The 23,164-nt window shown below is 39.7% G+C and overlaps 1 protein-coding gene across 1 annotated transcript in view; it reads right to left on the bottom strand.

Moving 5' to 3' along the window:
- Positions 1 to 19,590, bottom strand: part of GAP43 (growth associated protein 43) — a gene marked incomplete at its 5' end in the record, with an annotated part of 92,997 nt that extends 73,407 nt beyond the window's left edge. Inside the window, one exon of the mRNA XM_082839517.1 lies at positions 19,561 to 19,590. Coding sequence (XP_082695643.1) covers positions 19,561 to 19,590 — 30 coding nt within the window. The remainder of the gene's footprint in view (positions 1 to 19,560) is intronic.
- Positions 19,591 to 23,164: the final 3,574 nt, after the last annotated feature.

Raw genomic sequence — 23,164 nt, 5'->3', positions numbered from 1 at the left:
TAAATCTCCATCAGATTATAAGTTACTGATGCTGAGAAAACGTAGATGCAGAATTCTAGCTGCAGCTACAGCCATGTGGAATCACGGCACACTCAGTAACCACAAAGGATTTTTCTTTTTGCCTGGCAACTTAAATCTTTTCTAGAAGATCTTGCTAGTTTTATCTTGGAACGTTTTTGCCACGTTGACTCTTTGAAGTGTAACCTGGAATGCAAATAGGACATGCGATGGATGTTCTATCTTATTCAGTGTTTAGAATGCCTCCTGGTGTCTGACTTATTGCTACAGGTTTGTTATCCTTTCTCAACCAGTGTTTGAACTCCTCCCACTCTCACCCATTCATCACGCTGATAGTCCTGTCCAAAGACTATCAGGTAAAATACAATAATCAGTCAAAGCCAGATGGTGCCAGTGGCAAAAGCAAGCATTTCCCCTTACGGCACCTGCATCAGATAAATAAATAATACCATCATATTTGACAATTTAATGAGTATAAATTTACCACAGCAGGAAAATCCTCCCCAAATACTTAAACAGTTAAAACGTAAAAGGAGAGATAAATAAGCATTTTTGTAGTGGTATAATGAAAGAGAATAAAGAAGGAGAGAAAGGAAGTGTAGGGTGGGGTCTGCTTTATATAGAATGATGAGAGAAAGCCTCCTTGAAGAGATCTACACAGGTGAGATTTGGGCAGAGCCCTGAGGAGGTAAGGGAGCAAAAGTCACTGAGAATAGGTGTGAACGAAGCATTTCAGGCAGAAGGAACAGCAAGAGCAGAAGCCCTGAGGCTGCTGCCATAACACAGTGAAAAATATTAGTAGCTTTGGTCTGATTTCTTGAGTACAGGATTGTACCAGTCAGAGTCTTGCGTGCAAGCATAGAAACTAGACTGGATTTGGATAATAGCAGAGCTCACATTATTGATGGGAAGGCCAGAGAACAAGACTCAAAAAATAGGCAGGAACCAAAGAAAGCAAGCTGGATCCAAGAAACAGAGTCAAGGTGAGACCCCTGACTGGTTAGGACATCAGTTCGTGGGTACCACAGACCCCAGACCCCAAATGCCACCATCTCTGAGAATAATTTATCATTGCCATTGCATCTTTACATCATTCCTTGAAGATTCAGAGTGGCTGAGTCTAGGTCTTGAGATGCTCACATTCCAGTTGCCTGGAAGCGATAAGCCTCTGTACCTTCTAAGTGTGAAGGAAGCTTAAACTTCTATTCTTATTTTATTGACCACATCTGTAAGATAGGCTAATTATATCTCTGAGTTCCAGACTCCAAGAACCAATATCTATTAGTTCTAAAAACTATTGAGAGCACAGGGTGGGCAAAATTTAAATCAGCAACGTTAGTATCTCATTTCTCAATTAACCAATTGTAAGTTCCTTAAACCTTAGACATGTACACACACACACACACACACACACACACACACACACACAAAATCCAGAAACTAGTCCTTGAAGAATTCCTACCAAAAAATACTTGACATATGATTCCTTTAACATAGACCCCAAATCATCATCATCAACAACATCAACAATAACAAGCAATAGCGAACATTAGTGCTCACTATATGCCAAGTATAGTTCCAAGTATTTTACATATATTAACACATTTAATCCTTAAAAAGCCTCTGGCTTTGCAGTGTTTAAGTCTTAATACCTATGAATGTTCTCTTATTCACAAAACTCACCCTCCAGGTCTCCAAGGCAGATTGGATAGTCACATCTACATGAGAAGAAACACTAGTGCATTCCTACAGTGGAAAACATCCCTGAACAATTAGGAAAATACACCTGAGATTAATAAAATTATCCAGGAGCACATTGTAGAATACACACTTTGAAGTAGACATAAAGAGGTCTACCACACTATACTGTGAGCTACTTGAGGGTAGAGAGTGTTCCTTTTTTTAAGAAAATTATTTCTATATTTCCAGTATTCTGCATAATTTCTGGCTTAGTAGACGGTTAATAAATGTTTATTGAATGAATAAGTGACTTCCATATAACATTTGAGGAAAATATTGTCTCACAAAGTTAGTCCTGATAAAAAAAAGACTAATTGAAAAATAAGATAAATGAGTCAAAAGGTGGAAAACACAAAAACTTCTAGTCTTCATTTGTGAAAGAACCCTGTCCATTTATGAAGCACATAAATGCTGACTTCACAAATGTATAATACTTAGGGATATGTACATCCAGAAACTGAAAGCATGATCCTCTTTTTACCCCTCTGAAAGAAGTGGCACCGACATAGGAAGAAATTCCAGCTCAGCCCTTTCTGAGCCGAATACCTTAACTTCCCAACATCCGCACCATGAAGGATTGGACATAGATCAGTGTTTCCCAAATTCTGCTCCCCAGGCTTCCTCAGAGGGGCCTCAGAGCAGAGAGGAGGGGACTGACAGGACAGAAGGCTGGGCCACCAAACTCTGCTCTGGCCAAATAGCACCTTTTACCTATTTTATGTATTTGGATTCTGAGAAATATCTGGGATCAAAAGTTCTGTGGCTCAAAAGAAGTTTAAAAAAAAACAACTAGATAATCTCTAAGATCCCTTTAGCTCTACTAATCAATGATAATTATTACTATCAGGTATATAGTGAAAGAGAATGACAACTTTTCCCTGGGAGATTAAATAAAAAGGTAGTTAGTAGGAAGCCTTGAACAGTGCCTTGTGAAATCTGGAACAGTGGAGAACCCAGAAATGAAACTTAAGCAGTGTCTAGGGGAAACAGAAAAGGACAGTAAGTACAAAACATATAAATGCTCTTTCTCTTCTCTCTTTTCTCTCTCTCTCTCTCTCTGTATGTATACATATATATGTGCAACATATACACACACACATAAACTATATGGGTGGAGAAGACTTACTAGGGAGGTTACTATAGTGATTGCAGCATGGATCCAGACGGAGAATGAGGAAAGGTCTGGAATGATTTTATAAAAGAGGTGATTTTTCAACAGAATTTTTGGAGGCAAAACATAGTTTGGCAGATGGAGGAAAGAAAGCATTTCAGGTGGTGAAGATAGAACCACTTAATGTTAGGAGGAAATAAAAGCTTATATGGATAGAGTCCCTAGTAGAGTTTGTTATCCTCTAGTCTATTTAGTCTATTCTCTAATCTTTTTGTACATCTTAGGCCTGACCTGTTGACCACCCACTGGAATCCAAGGAAAACTCCCTTCTTAGTTCCAGAGAATTAGGCTGAAATTTTGTTTAATCAGAACAACCCAGATTTATTGACTATTCCTGGAGTATGATAAGGTCATTGGCAACTTAAAATTTACATCTTCTAGAAATGGCTCCAAGGGTTCCACCCATGTCCAGTGGGTCTTTTAAAGTTCTACCATATCCCACCAATCCAACTTCTCCAACATTGAATACTTGCTTCTGTCATCTACTTTCTCAGCAACCCAAACTACTCATGTATCTTCTCCACCTCCCCTGTAATTACTGAAATAAAAAATGTACAACTGAGAAAAGTGACTCATTTTTTTCAGCTGAAGTCTGCTTCAGCTTGCCTTCCTTATGCTCATCCATTCCCTAAACTGGAAAATTATATTCTTTTGGTTCTTCCCAAATTTGATTTTGGAGTGAGCATTACCCCAACCTATAAATGAGATTTGTTTCCAAAGTTTGTTTTGCAAGTTAGCAGCTTGAAACTTAGAATATCATTTCCTGAAGAAAGAAATCTAAAAGAGTGTTTAAGTTTCCAGCCAGACCAAAAAAAGTATTTTTAATCTCTATGTTATATAGCTTTAGTTCAAAGGGACCTAGCTACCTAATGACCATGAAACAGTCTTCTGTTTTCTTGATTCTCATATATATTCTTAAAAAGGAAACAGACTACACTGAAGATTATTTCTCCCTCTCCAGAATTCCAAGGGGGAATCCATTCCTCCTCAGCTCCACTCCCCAGAATGAATATTTTTGTAAGAGACATATGGTAGATGTTGTTAAGTCAATGATTACCCGGCCATTTGTTTCTTCCTTCCCCTGTAGGAAAATCTTTCCTTTTGTTTATCAGTTTGGGCATAAACAACATCAGACAGGTGGATGCTTCCATAGCACAAGGACAGTCACCAGAAAAAACAACAATTAAGCATCATAGTGCATATATATTTTTTCTAATTTGAAATTAAAGAGAGTAAAAGGAGTAAGAGAATGTGTACATGCAACTACAAGTCATATCATTAACAAAGAGGAAGGGTGTGAAACTTCACCAGGATTCCTCTGGGAGGGGTTTCAGAAGTCAGCAGTTTTAGATATTATGAAAAGGTTGAAGGTTTAGCCCCTAGCTTGGAAGGCATATTAATGGGTTAAAAATATATAACTTTAGACTGCTCTTCATCCTTAGCCCAAATCATAAGAAGTTTATACTGTCAAGTATGGCTATCTTTCCATGTTGAAGTATCTCTCTACAAAATGGGGACTGTTAGTTGCTGAAGCAGCCAGCTGGCACCATTTGGGTGAAATCCAAGTCTGTGCGATCTTAGCTCTGTGTGAGATATCTATCAGGTGCCTAATTATAAAGTGTGCCAGAGTGGGCAGGTTCCATGATTAATTGGTGGGAAGTGGGCAATGTTTGCCTTAGACTTAACCAAATTTTGCCATCACATACAACTCATTAGACACTGATATTTGGTCATATGTGTGGGCTCCATTTACTCAACTTATATTTAATGGGAGCCTATTATGTGCAAAGCATTGAACCAAGGCTATATACATAAGACAATAAACGAAACATGCTTCCTACACGAAGGGAGATTTTAGAATAGCAAAAGAGACAGACGCGTAAATTAATATTTATAATAAAGTCTGTGGAATGTTGTAGTATAGGCATGTACTAGACACAATGATGGCACAAAGGAAAGATCAATATATCTGCTTGGAGGATCAGGGAGTCTCCACAAAGAAAAAAACAACTCTAGCCACATTGTGGAAATACATTAGAAAGGTGTTACGTAGAAAAGAAGGGAAAGGAAGGTATTCCAGGCAAAAGGAATAGTGTTTAGAAAGGGGGAAAGGATGAAGTAACATGGGTTGTTCCATGAAATTGTACAATTACAGTGGAGTGTGGGATGTGAAGAGGGGTAGATTTTGAAGTTTGAAGAGATAGGCAGGGACCAGAAAATTAGCAAGTAAATTTTTTAAAAATCAGATTGAGAACAATTCTTAAAGAAAAAAAAAGAAGTGGGGTGATGTGTTAGAAAGTAACCTGGACACCACTCAGATGGATTTGTCACAGAAGGTGTCTCAAGTAAAGAGTAAGAGAAAGAGCATTCTGGGTAGAGAGAGTAACACCCAAAAAGGCTTTGAAGAGGGAATGTGCTTGGTGTGTTTTAAAAACTAAAAGGAGGCCAATAGACTTGGTGAGCAAGAAGTGTTTGGTTATAAGAAAAATTCAGAGGAGGGAACAAGTCCTGGATTATGTAGACTTTTATAGGCCTTAGCAGTAATGAGTTTGGTTTTGGTTCTATGTGGAATAGGAAGCTATCAAAGGTTTTTAAATAGTGGAAACACATGATCTGATAGAAACTTTTTAAAAGACCATTCTTTCTACTGAGGGGAGAATGATTATAAAAGGTTGAGGGTGAAAGACAGGAGATTAGATGGGAAGGCTGTTGTGTCAGCCTCCATGAGAGACAACTGGGTTAGAGATGATAGTGGAGATGAAGAAAAAGGGACAGAGATGACATATTTTTGAGGTAGAGGGTGATGGCAAAGGAAGAACGATTGGCTATTTTGTTTGTTTTCTACTTATAGAAACTAGAAAAAGTAGTAGCATCAAACAATGAAAGGAAGACTGGGGGAATTAATCAGGGTTCCATTTCCATTTAGATGACTGGATGTGAATGGGGAAGAGATTTGGGAAAAAGAGATGAAGACTTACTTTTAGGACATGTGGAGATTGGGCTCCTGTGGGTCATCAGGACAAGATTTCTAGTGGACAGTTAGATACAAAGCTCTAGAGCCCGGGAAGTAGACTTGGCTAGAGACCTTGGAGAATTTGAGACCCATTCGTCATGTAGGAGTTGTGGGCACAGATTAGATTAGTCTTGGAACTTCTGTTGACTAAGAACTTGCAAGAATAAGGACAAAAGCCTGCATAACAACAACTTTTCAGGGGCGGAGAGAGAAAGAGGAGCCAAGGGAGAATAAAAAGAATGTGAAGCCAAGGATAGAGAAGAGAAAAAACAGCAGAAATAGGTGTTATGGAGCCAGGAAAGTAAAGAGAAGGCATGTTTCATGGTTTCAAATGTCCCAGAGAGGTCATGCAAGATAGCTCCACTTGTCTTTCTGAGAGTTTACAGATCCATCTATTTGTCCTGTAAACTCCCTCAGAGACAATCAAATGTGTTTCTTGAGCCAGGCTCTGAACTCGATACCTTACCTTCAAAGAGTTTGCAAACTAGTTCGGGAAGATCAGGTACATACAAATACCAATGGATAATCAAGTAGGGCTCTGTTTAGTGAAGGCTGAATAAACAGGACCGGTAGCATGTGATACTGAAGATCTAAGAGGGGAAGAAGTCACTGGCCATCCGGAAAGCCTTCACAAATGAGATAACTCATGATTCAGGCCTCAGAGTGTGGGTGAAATTGAACTTGGCACCAAGGGGACTTTCAAGTGGTGGAAATGACAATAAACAAAAGTATAGGGACACTAATACTTAAATTCATGCTAAGTGTGGCTACGACAAAGTGCCACAGTGGAGGAGGAGCTTTGCTATAGAACATGCTATTCTATAAGTTGGAAAGCCTTAGAGACAATTTAGTTCAATACTTTTATTTTATATAGAGGGAAATGATAGCCCAGAGAGATTAAATTTGTTTAAATTCACAAGTCTAGTCAGTGGCAGACCCAGTAGGAGGTAAGGCAAGAATAGGAGATTGGTACCAGATTCTGAAAAACAATCTGAAAAACAATTATAAATAAATAGATTGGTACCATATTCTGAAAAACAATTATAAATAAATAAATTAGAATTGATGCTCTAAACAAAGAAAAACCATTGAAATTTTGAGAAAAAGGGGATTGAAAAGTAAGATTATCCAGCAGGCAGTGTGCAAAGATGATGCCAAGAAAGCAGGGAATTTTGGTGACTATCCAGCCTTTCTTACCTGGGGTTTCTCATGTGAACAACAGAACCCTTAAAAAAATGATTTGAGTGCTTCCTCCATTCTGCAAAGTATGGTGTGTAACTAGTACTGCTCTAGATGTACAGGAAAGAGATTAATTCATTACCTACAATTACGGGCTTTAGGGCCTTAAGGTGTTAGGGCTTGGTTCTCTTGTAGAATGCTGGTTAAGAAAGGCTGGCAGAAGAAAGAAAAAGACATAAAAGACATTGCAAATAGAATTTGGTAACTGATAGTATGGCTTTCATGAGGGAAGATAGAGTAATTATTTCCATATTATGAGCTGCATAACTGGGAATGTCTGGTGTCTCCAAAAAGATATTGTCAAGAGTAGGGGAGTCAGAGGTCTAATCTAGAGAGAAGATAATTAGCTTAACATGACACTTTCTGAGGTGGTAACAAAAAAATAAAAGAAAAAATAATAATGTTTTTAATATCTGCAAATCTCGGATTATGGGAAAGTTAATTTTTCTATTGGTTTTCCTGTGGTTCTCATAGTTTGGTCCTTTATGGATGGATTTTTATAATATACCTAAGTTCAGTAAAAATAGCAATTTTGATAAGACATACTTAATAAAATAAACTTCAGCTTATACATGAGCCAATCAGTTTCCAGTGACACTAGAATGAGAACAGAATTATAGAGGCTACAGGAAAACCCATAATTACTGAAAGATACATAGTCTTTTTTTTTTTTTTACCAAGAATCACATTTCTTTTCACTTAAGTGAGGATAAAAACTGAATTGGGTCCTAAGTATGCTTAAGTATACTTAAGTAGACTAGTGCCCACACTTCTTGGATTCTTTCCTAAATACTCTTATTCTTGGGCTTACTGTATCTTCCAGATGATGTTCAGAAGTGAAGTCTGAGCCATCTGTGGTCTTACGTTCCCATGACAGTTTTCACTGGAGGGCAATGGCCCAATTCCAAGCAGTAATTCTATTTTATAACTCCTCCTCCCTTTTCAAGAATAGTCCTCTTCATTTCTTCTTCTATACTGGTTTCACTCCAAAAGGGTAAGGTATGAAGTTCAAGATGAAAGAAAGTATGCAAGAAACTAGATTTTGTTGATGTTTTCTATACAGCTCTCCAGTTAACTGTCCATAAGTATGGAACACAAATCTGGCTGAGTTATCTAAAGCTATCACTCCGTATTCTCAGTCAAAGGCAATCAAAGACATGAAGAGCACTGACTTTAGATTAGCATGAAAGATTTATTCAAATGAATACTAAATACAAACCTGATTTCTCCAGAGTAGCTTTCCAAGGCCATAAAGAAAACAGAATCACCTTCTCTTTCATTGGAGTAAAAAAGTCCTTGGAATGCAGTGGTTAAGGGAAGATTGCAAATGGTGCTTACTCTTCAGAAAAAACTAAATAAATTACCAAAACGGAATAAATCAAACCCCCAAATCAGATTCACCTAAAGAAAGAGCCAATATTTTTTAAGTGAGATAATATTTTCTCTTTCCTTTTGAAAATCTCAGAAATTTTTAGAAATATTAATCCAGTAAAACTTTGGAAGAAAAATTCTCCAAATGCCTAGCTGAAGATGAAATGGGGGATGTTTAAGGTGGATGACTTATAAAGTCTCATTATTCCTTTACACCTCTCAAATAAAGATTTAAAGAAAAGGGCTTTGAAACGCAATGCCCACCCTAAATATACTCAATGCTTATTTCCCTTCCCCCATTAGAACCCCACAAGAGTCTGGATAGCCAAAGTGGGGCTGCCCTCAATACAATATGGATCTAGAAATCTAATTGCAAGTTAGGTATTTAGAAACCAATAATTTCTCTTTAAAGAAATCCTGCTTTGCTTTGTGTGTGTGTGTGTGTGTGTGTATATAAATATCAGAGACAATTGCTGCCTCTACTGGGGTTTGAGTAGAACTGTGCAATGCATCTTTTAGACTAGCTGTTGAGGATCTAGTTTGGCTATTAAGAAGAGCTTTGACTTCTCAGTTTATACTCCAAACTGGTAAATTGGTTTCTGAACCAAAAAGCAAGTAGGAGTGGGAAGAGGATTTGCATTTTAACAGCTCCTAGTCTAGGCTAGTTCCTAGGCTGGTTGTGCTGACTAAGAGGTTCTGAAGCCATTTAGGAAAGCAGCCAATTCCTGAGTTTGCTTAACCTTTGGAGATCATTTCATTTATTTTTTCTTTACTTCATCTAGCTCTTTTATATAGTCATTAATGGGAAGACATTAGGGTCTTTCAAATTTTCATTTAAAAATAACATTTTGAATAGTTATTGGAACTGGGATTACAAATAATGGATGTAAAGCTAATTACCAAAATTCTACATTTAGAGCAAACTGGTGCATATGGAGACAACAGCTCAATGTTTTAGAAAGTGCCAATTTGCTAAAAATAGATAAATATGATGATTACTGCTGGAATTAATTTAAGGGCATTCAAAATGAGATGACTAATATCAAGGAGTAGCATTTCTCTGATATAAATTCAAGGGAGATATTTTACACCCGTTATTGCCCAATCCTTTTGCAGAAACGAATCCCACAAACCAAAAAGGAGAAGTTAGATCAAAGTTATACCATGCCAAATTAGCAAGAGCATATGATAGCTGATATCCCTCTTACTCAGGTGGAGCCTGCCAGAGTCCAGCTTCTGGAAAAAAGTGAAAACAATGCTTGTCAACTCTAGCTGTGGAGATTTGCCCTAACTTTTCTTTTTTAGGTATAAAATCTCATGAGATCAGTTATCCGTGTGGCTACTGCTTCCTTTCCGAGTCATCGGTGGTGATAACCCTACCAATAATAAGCATATATAATACAGGCTAAATGAAAACAGCCAAAGGGAAAATAGTGATCTACTGCATTTGAGGTAAATCCCTCCTAATCCGGTAAGCTTCCCTATTATGGACATAGAGGAGACTCTTTCTCAGCCAGTTTACTCTCCCCCTAGATTCACAGGTGTGAGTTTCCAGAAATTGTCTAAATCACGTGATCTGGCCCTTCATCCAGTTAGAGATGATTGTTCTATTGGTAACTAGCTGAACTGAGAAGGACCAGTCAGGTTCATTCAGTCTCATTCTTTCTCTCATATTCCCTCTCTCTTTTTCTCTCTCTCTGTATATGTGTATGTACATAGATACATTTCTGTTTCTTAGCTAGAATTCCTAATTGAGAGCCAGAGAAGCTGGGGTTGTTAGTAACTGAGTCTTTTAAATGCAGGGCTCCAGAAAGAAAGTCTATGAATTCCTTATGTTGAAGTTCCCAGATCTACCCTGGTTCCCGTAAGCTTGGCTGTTCAACTTCTTAATTTCATGTGATATCTAGTTTCCTTTCAATAGATCTCTTTTCTAGACCATTAAAAGTGGTGTCTGTTACTTGTACCCAACAAAAGGAGACATAAATAATACAAGTACGTGTGTGTGTGTGTGTGTGTGTGTGTGTGTTTGTGTGTAGAGAGACAGAGACAGACAGACACACACACACACAGAGACAGAGGCAGAGCGAGACAGAGAGAAGTGGCTAGAGTGAAAGATTAAAGGTGATCATTAACCAACTGTAAATATAATCCAAAAAATAATTGCTTCCCTCTGGACACCTGCATATTTGCAAATTTCTAGTTAATGTATCTTTCTATCAAACTCTATATAAGCCCCTTTATAAAAGTAGTTTTCAAAATATCCATGATATTAATTTTTCTATGTTAAACTTCTGGCTTCTAGGAAAAGCAAATCTCTTAGATAAACTTGATCCCATTGTTATGCTTAAAAATATTTTCAAATATTATCCATACACTAAGAAATCAGATCCTTTGGGTTGCAAGAATTTATTGCTTGTATGAGAATTGGATAAATTTTGTATTATTAAATAGATAACATCCCAATTAACCAGGGAGGCAGGAGAACTGAAATGCCCTTTGTAGAGATCCTGAAAGTTTAGATTATTTATGGTATTAGAGTTGAGTTGGAAAAGGCTCAGGACTGTATACCACTTCTGATCAAGGTTAATTCCTGATGCAATGAGAAACCCTGAGGTTGTATGAAAATTGTGCTCAGATGATCATCTTTGAACAGTGCTTTCCCCAACCAGGCTCCATCCCCATTTTCAATCTCCCAATCAGCCCCACATTCCCTCTCTACTATTCTGCCTGACTGGGTTCTCATGTGATTGATGTGAGCACAGCATGCCTGGTAATCTTAGTGCTGAGAACCCAGTTTGGAAGTGAGGTGAGGGGGGGGTGGAGGATAGGGATAGGGGAGAAGCAGCCAATTTAGCAAGTGGGAAGAGAAATTTAAATGTGCAGAACAGACTAAAACAGAAAAAGATAAAAAGAAAAATAGTGCATATTTCTGCCTTTGAACTGATCGTTGGGGTCGCATGACAATTCGAATATCTGCTTATTTAAGTTCTGTCACTGAAGTTTTCGAAGGAAATGATAAAGATATGCTATGCTCCCATCCATTAGCACGTTTAGGTTAATATTTACTCTGTAGAGAATAGGAGAGGAGGGGTAGGAATGGGAAATGTATGTATATTCTATACAGAGAGCAAGGGTACTTCTTGGCATAGAACTGTGAGTACTTTAGGTTTCAATATGTGGAATTCCTCAGTTAATAATACTTTACACTTGAAAAACACATCGTTTGCAAAGCACTTTTATTTTTACCACTTTATGTGAGCCTCACACCAGCCTAGTAGAAAAGGCAGGTTTGGATCTGGAGTATATTCTTTTTATGTGCCCACTTATATAGATGAATAAACTGAGGCTCAGAAAGATGATGTTACTTACCCAAGGTCACACGACAAGCAATTGGCAGAGCCGGGTCTAGAACCCAGGGTAGGGTTTATTCCACTACAAAGACATGAAACAGGACATTAAACAAACAACATCTAAGAAAATAAGATCTGTAAATAATTAAGGATAGGGAATCTGAAGGGTCACACTCCCATTCTACAACCTGAACTCACTGCAAGGGTATCACTCTGTTCTAAGCAGACAGGAGCTGGAATTGTAACTTTGACCACCACCACCTTGAGAGGACCAACAGAGCTGAGTGTGTATGTACACAGAGCCACCTCTCAACAGGTACATAGCTATGATCTTCTGTACCAAAACATATCCCCTAATGGCCCATCATGATGATCCCTCCCTTCCTACATTTATTCCTTCAATAAATATTTTTTGTTGAGAGGCTACTATGTGTCAGACATACCTTAATGTACCTGTTTTGCCTAAAACACCTATTTGGAAAGTTGGAAGGGACACGCTTTTTCTTAAAAGTCTCCTGTTACGGTCTCGCCCACTAAACACTAGAATGAGCTGGCATTACTTAATTAGACAAACTCCACTTGGACCGGAGGGGAGGAGAAAAAAAATAGGACAACTCAAAGAAAGAGATCGAAAGAGATTGAGAGCCATGAGCAAGATCTAAAATAAGGGTGTGGAGACTGCGAAACACTATTCAACTCCACCAATAGATCATTTTGTCTTACTGTTCTCAAGGCCATGCCAATTTAGTCAGAGAAAATCCACCACTTAGGGTCTGGCAACGAGTATTTTCAGGTAAAGCTGTAGCCACAGTGTGCCCCATATTGGCCACAAGAGGCCTACCTCAGAATCCAAATTCCTTCAGCCAATTCAAACCTAAGAAAGATAAACCTGACCTGATTCTCATTCATTTAACAGACATTTGAGGGACTACTTACCATTCAACCGCCCTTTACCTTCATGCAAGATTTCACTTTGTGGAATATTATCATGTGACTAGTTCGGTGGGCAGAAAAGATACCCAAATGAAACTGAAATTAATCCTTGGACGTGGGCCCCTGAGCACAGGCCAACACTACAAGCATTTTTTAAAGTTTGTGTGATCAATGAAATAACTAAGAGTAGTGAGGGATTGAGTCAGGGACTATTTGGAATAGCTGTGCAACAAAGCAATAGGTGTAAGCACTTGGGGCCCAAAAGGAAGGGCACGAGAAGATCCAAGATGATAACCGTGTGTCTAACCTGGGTCTCTCCTACCCTCAGAGGGTGGGGCTGGTACACTGGTTGGTGGACATCAAAGGGAGGTTTTCAGATAGTACCAGTTATAATAGTTTGGAGCAACACAGTATACTTGGGCTCATTTTGTATTTTGTGTCTGCTTTCATTAAAAACTGATCATTTTCCTGCCGTATAGCACAGAGAACTCCACTACGCTGTACAGTAGAAACTAACACAACATTGTGAAACAACTATACCTCAATTAAAAAAAAAAACTGATGGTTTTCATGTCTATAGGTCAATAACAAGAATCAATGATGATTAGCTCCACTTCAAAATTTGATGCCAATAGATTAAAAAAAAATCTAGTAGTGGTCCATCCATTTAGACATGCCACAACTTATGGAAAGACTGTAAACCTAGTTCTGTATTCATTTAGCAAACAGAATATCCACAGTTAAAATCCATTACTTTATGTGCTAAGCATTGTGGTAGGCACTGGTGATAGAAAAATAATCAAGATTTCACCCTTTCCTTTAAGCAGCTCACAGTATGGACACCAGTATGTGAAAAAACAAATGTTGTATAGTGTAACAAGTGATATAATAGTGATTGTACAAACTACAGTGTGGTCACAAAGAAGGTAGAAGAAAACTTAACATCAGGGAGGACAAGAATGGCTTAAAAGAGCTAACTCTTACGGGGGGAGTGGCAATTTTCTATTCTGAGAGGGAAATGAAATTTTCTAGGCATAGAGCAAAGACATCAAGGCAGGCCTGAAATACTGATGTAGTGTCGTTGAGAGAAGAGGTGCTTGAAGATGGCACTGGAAAGATAGTCAAGACTAGATCATGCCAGAAATCCCTGGCAGTCCAGTGGTTAGGACTCCATGCTTCCACTTCCAGGGGCACGGGTCCAATCCCTGGTCAGGGAACTAAGATCCCGCATGCCTCTCAGCACGGCCAAATTAAAGAAAAGAAAAAAAAAGACTAGATCATGCAATCCATGCTGAGGAGTTTGTATTTAGCTTACTGTTAACAGGGAACCATTAGAAGATTGTCAGGAGGGAAATAATCTGATCAGACTTGTGTTAGGTAAAGATAAGAGCAATGCTATTTGCAAGAGCGGAAGGAGAGGAAGATGGAGGCAGGGAGTCCATGTAAGAAGCTATTGTCTTTGTCCAGATGGGAAGTAATGAACGTCAGAATCAGCTTATTTGTGGTGGAGATGAAAAAGCAGAGGATGAATTCAAAATCTTTTTAACTAGAATCAAAGAATTTCATAACTAGATTTGGGGACTGAAAGAAAAGAATACTTTTAGGATCACTCCCATTTTCCTAGAGTTTGGAAGCTGGATAGATGGAGTTACAGCAATAAGGGTGGGAATTTGGAGGAAGACTAAGTGGTACAAAATGGGAGACACTGAGTTTGACTTTGTTCATAAGGAACATAGGTGTCTCTGAAATCTATGGATCAGAACTCGGGTGAGAGATCCAGTCTACAGATTTGGAAATCACACAGGTGGTTACAAACTCTGGAGGTGGATGAGATCACCTAGAATTAGAGTGTTGAATAAGAAGAGAAAGGCATCAAGATAAATAACCAGGAGATAATTGATATTTGGGGAGGGAGAGAGTGAAAGAAGCCAGCAAAGAAGAATGAAGGACCTATCTGAGAGGGAGAAGAAAGAGGGAACTATGATGGGGCCAAAGGAGGAGACAGTTTCAGGAAGAGGAATGGGCAACAATACAAAATACCAAAGACATGTCAAATGAGATGTAAACTAAAGAGTCACTGGATATGGTGTCTTTTTCAGAATATGTTTCAACGGAATTCTGGGAACAGAAGCCTTATTAAAGTAAATGGTATAGTGAATGGGGAGTGATGAAGAGGAGGAATCAACGATGAGCAGAAGGAACTACTCTCTAACAGGAAAAGGAAGCATAGTAGGCACTTGACAATCCTGAAGGACTGGCAGTTTCTAAGCCAAGACTCATGTTGCAAACCTCAGAGAGAAAATTTTCTTACATTTGTATTGACCTTTGTTTTCATATCAGTTTTGTTTGGTCCCTACAAAAACCTTTAAGGTAAGCATGCTGTGTTTTTTGTTTGTTCGTTTTCTTTCTTTTTTTTTTTTAAGTCTCCATACTATAGGGAAATTGAAGCCCTAGATTATGTGATTCAGTCAAGGATCACAGAATCAGTCAGTGGTATAAACTAAGGACTCTCAGTACAGTGCTCTTCCCAGTACCACAGAGAATGTTCTGAAGATTAACACAATGGTGCAGGGGCAACCAGACCACACTTCAGAAATTCAGAAGGGAGAATTCCTGCCCACAGTCACTTCTTTGATTGACAACAGACATGATTGGTTGCCTAAATGCCTCTATGACAGCTAATAGGGAAGTGATTAGGTAAATGCTTATCTTCTCTTTTGATGACCTGAGTATGTGCATCCTTTGAAATGCCCCTTTAATATTAGAGGAAGATTTCAGACTTGTCTTACTTTATCAATGTGAGCAAGGGAAACATTTGGTTAATATATACACCTACCATTGCCTCAAAGACACTCCCCCCCTTTTCCTTGTGTAGCCAGGTAAAACTGAAGCATGTAGATTCATCAGCCCCAGTTTCACTATGATGGAGGCGAAGGAGACCCTAAGCTACTCTTCCTCTCAGTGAACAGGAGTGCTGCCCTTTAGCATAAAGCATGAATGGTTTTCTGTAGTTTTGCCAGCTCAGCAAGAGAGAAAGTTAACCCTATATTTTCTTATCCCAATTGCCTCAGCATGGGTGGGAAAGGAAGGGAGCAGAGTTACAGGCTGTCAGCATGAGAGAGCAGGGATCGTTGTGTATGCACCTTGGCATGGGTTAGAAGGCATTATAGAGTCACCAGATATTAATGCATTTCTAGATTCACCATTAATTCTCTAAGATTCTCTGCGAGTCTAGATAATTTGGCAGAAAAATAATGCCCTTTAAATGATTTCTTCTTCTGTTTAAATTTGGAAATGTGTGATAGAAATCACCATTTAAAAAAGAAAAAAAAGAACAGTTTCAATTAGAGTAAGTACGATGCTTCCATTTAATTAATTCACTTAGTCCCTGGGTGACACTGGGTGTGGCTCGGTGAGATTAAGGAGGAATCCAGTTTATCACTAGGAGGAATCTGCACCAAGCAGCAAGGCAGCATCCTTCCACACCTTTCCAACACTGCAAGGGAAAAGCGCAGCCAGGTTGGAATTCTGAACCACAGATCTCGCTAAGATGAGAATAATTTGTTGTATGTGGAAAAATGCAGATGTTGATGGGGGTTGAAGGCGTGAGGGTTAGAAGGGCTTCTTGCTTGCGCTGGTGTTTTTTTACTTCGATTACAAATTAAAGTCTTTAGTTTTAAACAAAAGAAACACCTCGCAGTTTTCTTGCTTTGTGGACACAGATCTTGCAAGTTTTTCATCATCTGTAAAATGCATGGTAATTAAGCTATTTAAAGTTAGCCTCAAGACATTTGAAAAATGAGAAGCCAATAAAATGTCAGGGATTCTTTTATCTTATTCCTCCTTTGACCACTCCTTTACCATCTTCTCCTCTCCACCCCACTCTCATTCTCTTCTTTCTGCTATAATAATCTATAGTGGTAATTAGTGGCTAATAAAGATCATTTATGCTTTCTTCTCAGCCATTCGCAATGTATTACAACTTGCAAATCCAGGACGGCTTCTTTATGCAGCTCAAGTGGAAGAGGAAGGAAGTGCAATCCCTCCAGCCCCCTCCCACGTTTCTGCTGGATTTCATGGGTGTGGCAGAGTTTAGACCTTTGCAGGTTTTTGCCCTGGTTTTATTCCCTATTAAGGGCTAGGGTTATGAATAGATGGCAGAAAAAAGATAAACACAGTCGGATTCTGCCATGAATGATATAGGATCATTTCACCCACAAGCACAAAACCTGTGTGAGATCTAAGTACTCAGGCTATAGAAATGCCAGTCAGTGTAGTGTGAGCCCACGCCCTGAATACACCATTTCCTTTAGTCTGACTTAATGGCATCCTAAATACTGACTTATGTGAATGATACACAGCAGTGGTCAGTAGGGGACATGACCATTTCACACAGAAGTACACATGTATAAAATTTATGGCAAAATAGGATTATTTCTATACCTTTCAATTTTCTGTCTTGAATATGAATTATGCAAAAACACATGCCGGCATATGGAAACCACACAGAGTACACACATGACTGTTGTACGTAAAGTATGTGGATACTGTACACATTTACATGTGAATTTCTACAACTCCCTAAACACACAATTTCGGCTTCATCACTTTGCACATATCCTAGTGGATACTTGGGGCTGTCAGTAAGAGGACCCAAGTGAAGGCAGGTGTCCCCTTTTGGGGAAGGGAATTTCTTTAGCCTCAATTCCCTTTCGAAAAATCATGCTTGGTTTCCTTTGTCAGAGGGGGCATGTGTATACATGTATATGTATACATAGGGTGGCAAAAAGTTGTAAACCAGCATATTTTTTTCTTCCGCCAAATTAAAGCTTTTTTAATGAACAGCATTGTCTTCCTTAGGGCTCCACCTTCCTAAATTTTATTTCTGCAGCTCACCAGGTGGGCAGCCTCAGAACATTTCCTTGACGGTGTGCTTAACCCAGCCACCTGTATCTACTGCATTTATGCATTAGAATGAAGGAAGGCAAGGAGAGGAAATGTCCTGGTTTGAAAAATGAGCCAGCGGAAGCATCAATCTCCGGAATCATATAGCAGTTTAGGGAAGTACCACATGTAAGACTCTCATGCTCTTCCCCAAACACCCTTACACAAACCACTCACAAAACCCCAGGTGCCTGATACTTTATCTATCATCTATCTATCTCCCTATCTATCTATCTATCTATCATCTATCTATTTATTTTTGCCCTGCCTCACCACCCTCTCCACTCACTGCTCTGAGATTCTGCTTCTGTCTCCCTTCCCCTTCTTCTTCCTTCTTCATCCTCACTACCCCGCCCCCTGCCCTCCACCCCCAGCCCCGCTTCCAGGGCGCTGGCTAAATGTGCAAAGCTGGCAGCCTGTTCCTTCTCCACTTCTCCCTCCACCCCCTTCGAATTCAGCGAGTGTATTACAAATTGCCCCCTATGCAATACCTGCACAGGAATAATGCCCAAATCCTATCTCTTGCACCCCACCCCGAAGGCAATCAACGTGCAAAGGTCTTTTTTGACCAAGACCGCCTCGCCTCGCAGGGAGACGCACGCACACGTACAAGCACACACTCACCCAAATCTCACACCCATTTTTCTCCTTAACCTTCGCCAATATCACTCAAACGTGTTCCGGTCAATGTTTGAAAGCTCCCTTTGCAGAATGCCGCGGCACTGTCGGTTGCTGCGGAATACCGTACTCGTCATTCTTCCCCACCCTCACCCCAATCAAGTTTCTAAAACGTCTTTCAAGAAATAAGTGAGCAATTTGAAATGGAAGAAAAACCTGAGCAGTGGGGGAGGGGGGAGGGGACTCTGATTCTTGCTTATCTTGTTTGTGTCCTTCTTCCTGATGAAAATGAGCCACCATGCTTATTATCCGGAATGTTAGTCCGTCTTTGGTCACTACAATTCCAGGTAGGATGCAAAGGAAGGGCAGAAGAGACCTGATTTCCAACAGGTAATACTCGGCTCGTCTTTCCCATCCCATCGGAGCTCGAATCTCCTAGGGGCGTGGTCCACCCTCTCCTCGGACCAGCTGGTGCACAATCGGCTGCTGGTCTTGGGATGGGGATTTTCCCCTTCTACTCGGCCAGTTTCTCCCCCCCGCCCCCAGCCCCAGTTATCTCTAGATTCTCTTAAAAAAAAAAAAAACTCCCAAATTACAGTTTCATTCATTCATTGAAAAATAAATTAATTAATTAAACCTTCACATGTGTTTCCATTAATACCTGCACCCATGTGAAGCTCATGCATGTAGGAAATAAGGCTTCTTCCGCAGCACATGTGAAAAAATTGTACGATAGAACAAGCAATACTCATAACTGAATATTATTCTTTCAACCCTGCTTTTTGCAAATAATATAAAGGATTGCCTCCCCATCTTGTAGGTAGAGCTCACATCTTCTCCTCCACACCCATTTCCATATCCACATCCGCAAAACCAGAGACCTAAAACGCTGAACATTTACTAATAGCCAAAAAAATCTTTTTTTTTTCTAGCCAAACAGGCGTATTTTTTCTAACCTCATCCTAATTAGTAGCAGCATTCCAAAAGCAGACTGTGAAAGAATAGAATAAAAGCTGGGATGCAAGCATCAGTTACCATATGCTAAGGAAACGCAAGCACCATGGCCAGAGCAGAAGCGGTTCAAATATTTTTTCTACCTTTACAGGGAAATATTGCACTCTGGTAATTTCACAACAGCAAGAAGTAAAAATCTTTAGGTCTACCTGTTTGGTTCTTCTCATACAGCACAGCATGGTCGTATCGTCCCTCGCCTTCTTCCTGCCTTCTCTCCTTTCCTCCTCTCTTTCTTATTCCCCCCCTCTCCACCTCTTTTCTGCTCGCTTGCTCACTCGCTCTCTCGCGCTAGCGCACTCTCTCTCCCTCCCTCTCCCTCCCTCTCTCCCTCTCTCTCTCTCTCTCTCTCTCTCTCACTCTCTCTCTCTCTCTCCCCCTCACACACACCAGGGCAGTTAGCAGCAACTGTAAGGTCCACAGCTATTGCTCACCGCACATGCTCTCTCTCTCTCCTCTTCCCTCTCTTCCTCTTTTCTCTTCTCTCCACCCACTCGCTGCCTATCCCTCTTTTTCCTCCCTGTCTCTCGATCTCTTTCTCAGAATTGTTCACTAGCTTTCAATGACTAATCACTTCCCCCGGCCCCACCCCCATTCTAGACAGTCACCCCCTTCCAGTCCCCTGCCAGCCTCATGAATATTTAAACATCTCCAATCTGGACCCAATTACCCACCGACTTTCCCACTGCATTGAGAGGGTGATGGGGTAGCTGCAGAGAAGGATATTCCAGACCGTTCAGGAGAGTATATGGAATATGTTTTAGAGAAGAGGGGCTTGAGGAATGCTTCTATTTCTTTACTAACTCTTTTCTCTTCCCAATATCATAAAAGCAAAGAACAGCTATTCTGAATGAGTAGTCAGACCTGTACAGTATGTTATATCTGCTATTTAGATTTTATGCACAGTTAATAATTGTGAGGGTTAAGCTCTCTCAAAAAATGAAATAACATGTGAATATCATATCCTGTATGTACACTGTACTCAGTACTCATATAACTTAAAATAAATACATATGTATAAAACTTAGATATGCACAAACATGTCTCATATATGCTCCAAAATACTTGAAAAATTCACACGAATACACTGCATTTTAAACATTCTAAGCACCTGGGTGCAGAAATAATAACTAATGTTTAGGAATTAGCATCCATATCTAAAATCACATGGTAGTTGTTTTCTTAATGCACATATACCTGTTGGAAAATTGGAGTTTCTTCTAATTTTACTGAAAAAGCTGAGCACATTTGAACAATAAATCTGTGTAATATGAATGGTGCCAGTTGACTGAAATAAAAACGTACAGTGTGAGAGCTCCGAGTTTCAGTTTTACTTGGGGACTTACTGGGAACTATAGCCTGGAGACATCCTCTCAGATAGCTCCGAGGAACTGCTTCAAAGAGGTAAGGGGGAGGTCTGCACATATGCGACTTTGGAGAAGGGGGTGAGTGCAACCAGCACTTACCCCCTTGGTAGAAGATTACTGCTAGTCACAAGCAGCAAACATCTTGGTTAATGGTTTTAGTGCTTTTCTAGGTATGGGAAGATGCAAGAATCCAAGTTCTTTAAAAATTTCTCCTGAAAATATCTATCTGAAGGCCTGTCCTGCCAGTTTGCCCAGAGCACAGTGTGCCTTTTTCCTGTTTTCCACCCTGAACTCCTTTCAGGGTGTATTAAAGTTCAGTGACTGCAGTGGCTAAGGATGTAATCCTCACAGAGCTGGATGGCTAGTGACATTTCTTTAGTTGGCATGCCCAACATGATATCTTACAGTTTGGGCAAGAAGAATAAAGTAAATTCACCTGTTATGAGAAGAAAAAATATATCATGAAGCCTATTTCTTCAATTCTTTCTATGGTTCTTCATAATTTGGGTACAGGAAAATGTGACTTTAAAAAAAGTATACATAACATAACTTTTAGATTTATAGTATTGTGTGATCTTGGGAATGTTACTGAATCTCTCTGCCCTAGTTTTCTAATCTGTAAAATAGGGATAATAATATCAACCTTGCCAACATGTTGTGAGGACCAAACAATATAATGTATGCAAAGCACAATGAAATCATTCTCAGTACATAGTAGCTTTACCTCAGATACGGTACTTATCTGAAATTTTGGTGGTATTTTCAAGTAAATATCTCAAAGAACTTTTCAAACCCTTTCTTGTTGTTCATTAGTGATGACAAGCATCCCCAATTAAATAGCACATATTCTTTCTAGTCCGTCCCAGATATGAGCCTGTTTAATACCTGTCAACCAGACTGCTTATTATCATACTTATTATCAAGGTCACTGAGCTTAATAGGTGCTCTATACATTTTGACAAAATTCAAGGTACATCTACCTCAGAATGGACTATCTCAGACAGATACCCAGGGGGTAATGTGTTTTAAATTATCCCCCGAGGTCTTCCTAAGCATGAACTGCTTCAGATCCAGCCTTACTCTGTCTTTTACTCCTTTCGGCTTGCTTCTTAGTTTTCATATTTAATGATAAAAAGAAGAATTAAGTTCTGAGTTTAATTTTTTTTTTTTTTTTTTTTTTTTTTTTTTTTGTGGTACGCGGGCCTCTCACTGCTGTGGCCTCTCCCGTTGCGGAGCACAGGCTCCGGACGCGCAGGCTCAGCAGCCATGGCTCACGGGCCCAGCCGCTCCGCCGCATGTGGGATCCTCCCGGACCGGGGTGCAAACCCGTGTCCCCTGAATCGTCAGGCGGACTCTCAACCACTGCGCCACCAGGGAATTCCTAAGTTTAATATTTTTTTAATGTTGTAATGAGCCCAATCTGAGCCAAGCTTTCAAAAACAGCCGTCTAGGTACTTAAGCGATAGAAGAGAGCAAAGAATGGGTAAGAAATAGCTTCCTCAGAGCCATTCCTGCTGTGGACTAGGATCCTCCTACCTAGCCTGCTGGGGGCTGGAGAGGGATAAAGGGAGGAAGCAGAGGGGATGAGAACTGGAAGCAAGAGAGAAAAAAATTGCTTATTTGGGTATTTAAACAGATTCATAGATAAGGTCACTTCATCAACTCTGTGGCCTAACTTAAGGAACATAGCTGGCTATGGAAAGGGGCCAACTCCTTTCCCTTTCAATGCACTCCCCTCAGCCCCCATTTATATCTTCTTTATCCCTTTATTTGTTGGGAGGAAACTTGGAAACAATGTGGCATAATTAAATCAGAGTCTAGAGCTCAAAACCAGGCATAGGCCTGGAACTTTGTGACTTAACATGTTAAACCACCCCTGTTAACATCAGTTTCCTCAGGAGTTTACATATATTATTTCACCTAATATTCAAAGTGAGATAGGTGCAATCATTATTTTCATTTTGATGGCAATACGAAAGCTAAGTAAATTAAGTACTTAGACTGGGACACACAGCTAATAAGAGGTAAAGTCACAACTCCAAACCCTGTTAACTACTAAAATACATTGACACTCAACAGGCTTCTACGCCTCATTACTTCGGTCCTTAAGAGTTGAGACTCTGCAGTGGAAGTTTTCATATTGAAACGAAATCAGCATTCTGAAAGGTCCACCTATTAGGCCCAGCCCTTACCCTCAAGAGCCACGAAGAATACACTGATACCTGCATCCACTAGCGAGCCCTTTGTATATATATTTCTGACCAAACATTAGCTACTTCAACCACCCTCAGGTGCCTCAGTGTCTAGAGTCCTCACAATTTTGGATGCTTCCCTCTGGACATGCTGCATTCTGTCAATGAGCCTCTAAAAACTGCTTCCCAGAAGGGAG

Source organism: Leucopleurus acutus (genome assembly GCF_964270905.1).
Source record: "Leucopleurus acutus genome assembly, chromosome: 5".
Lineage (NCBI taxonomy): Eukaryota > Metazoa > Chordata > Mammalia > Artiodactyla > Delphinidae > Leucopleurus > Leucopleurus acutus.
The sequence above is the reverse complement of the archived record's forward strand: the minus strand, read 5'-3'. Positions and strand labels throughout refer to the sequence as shown.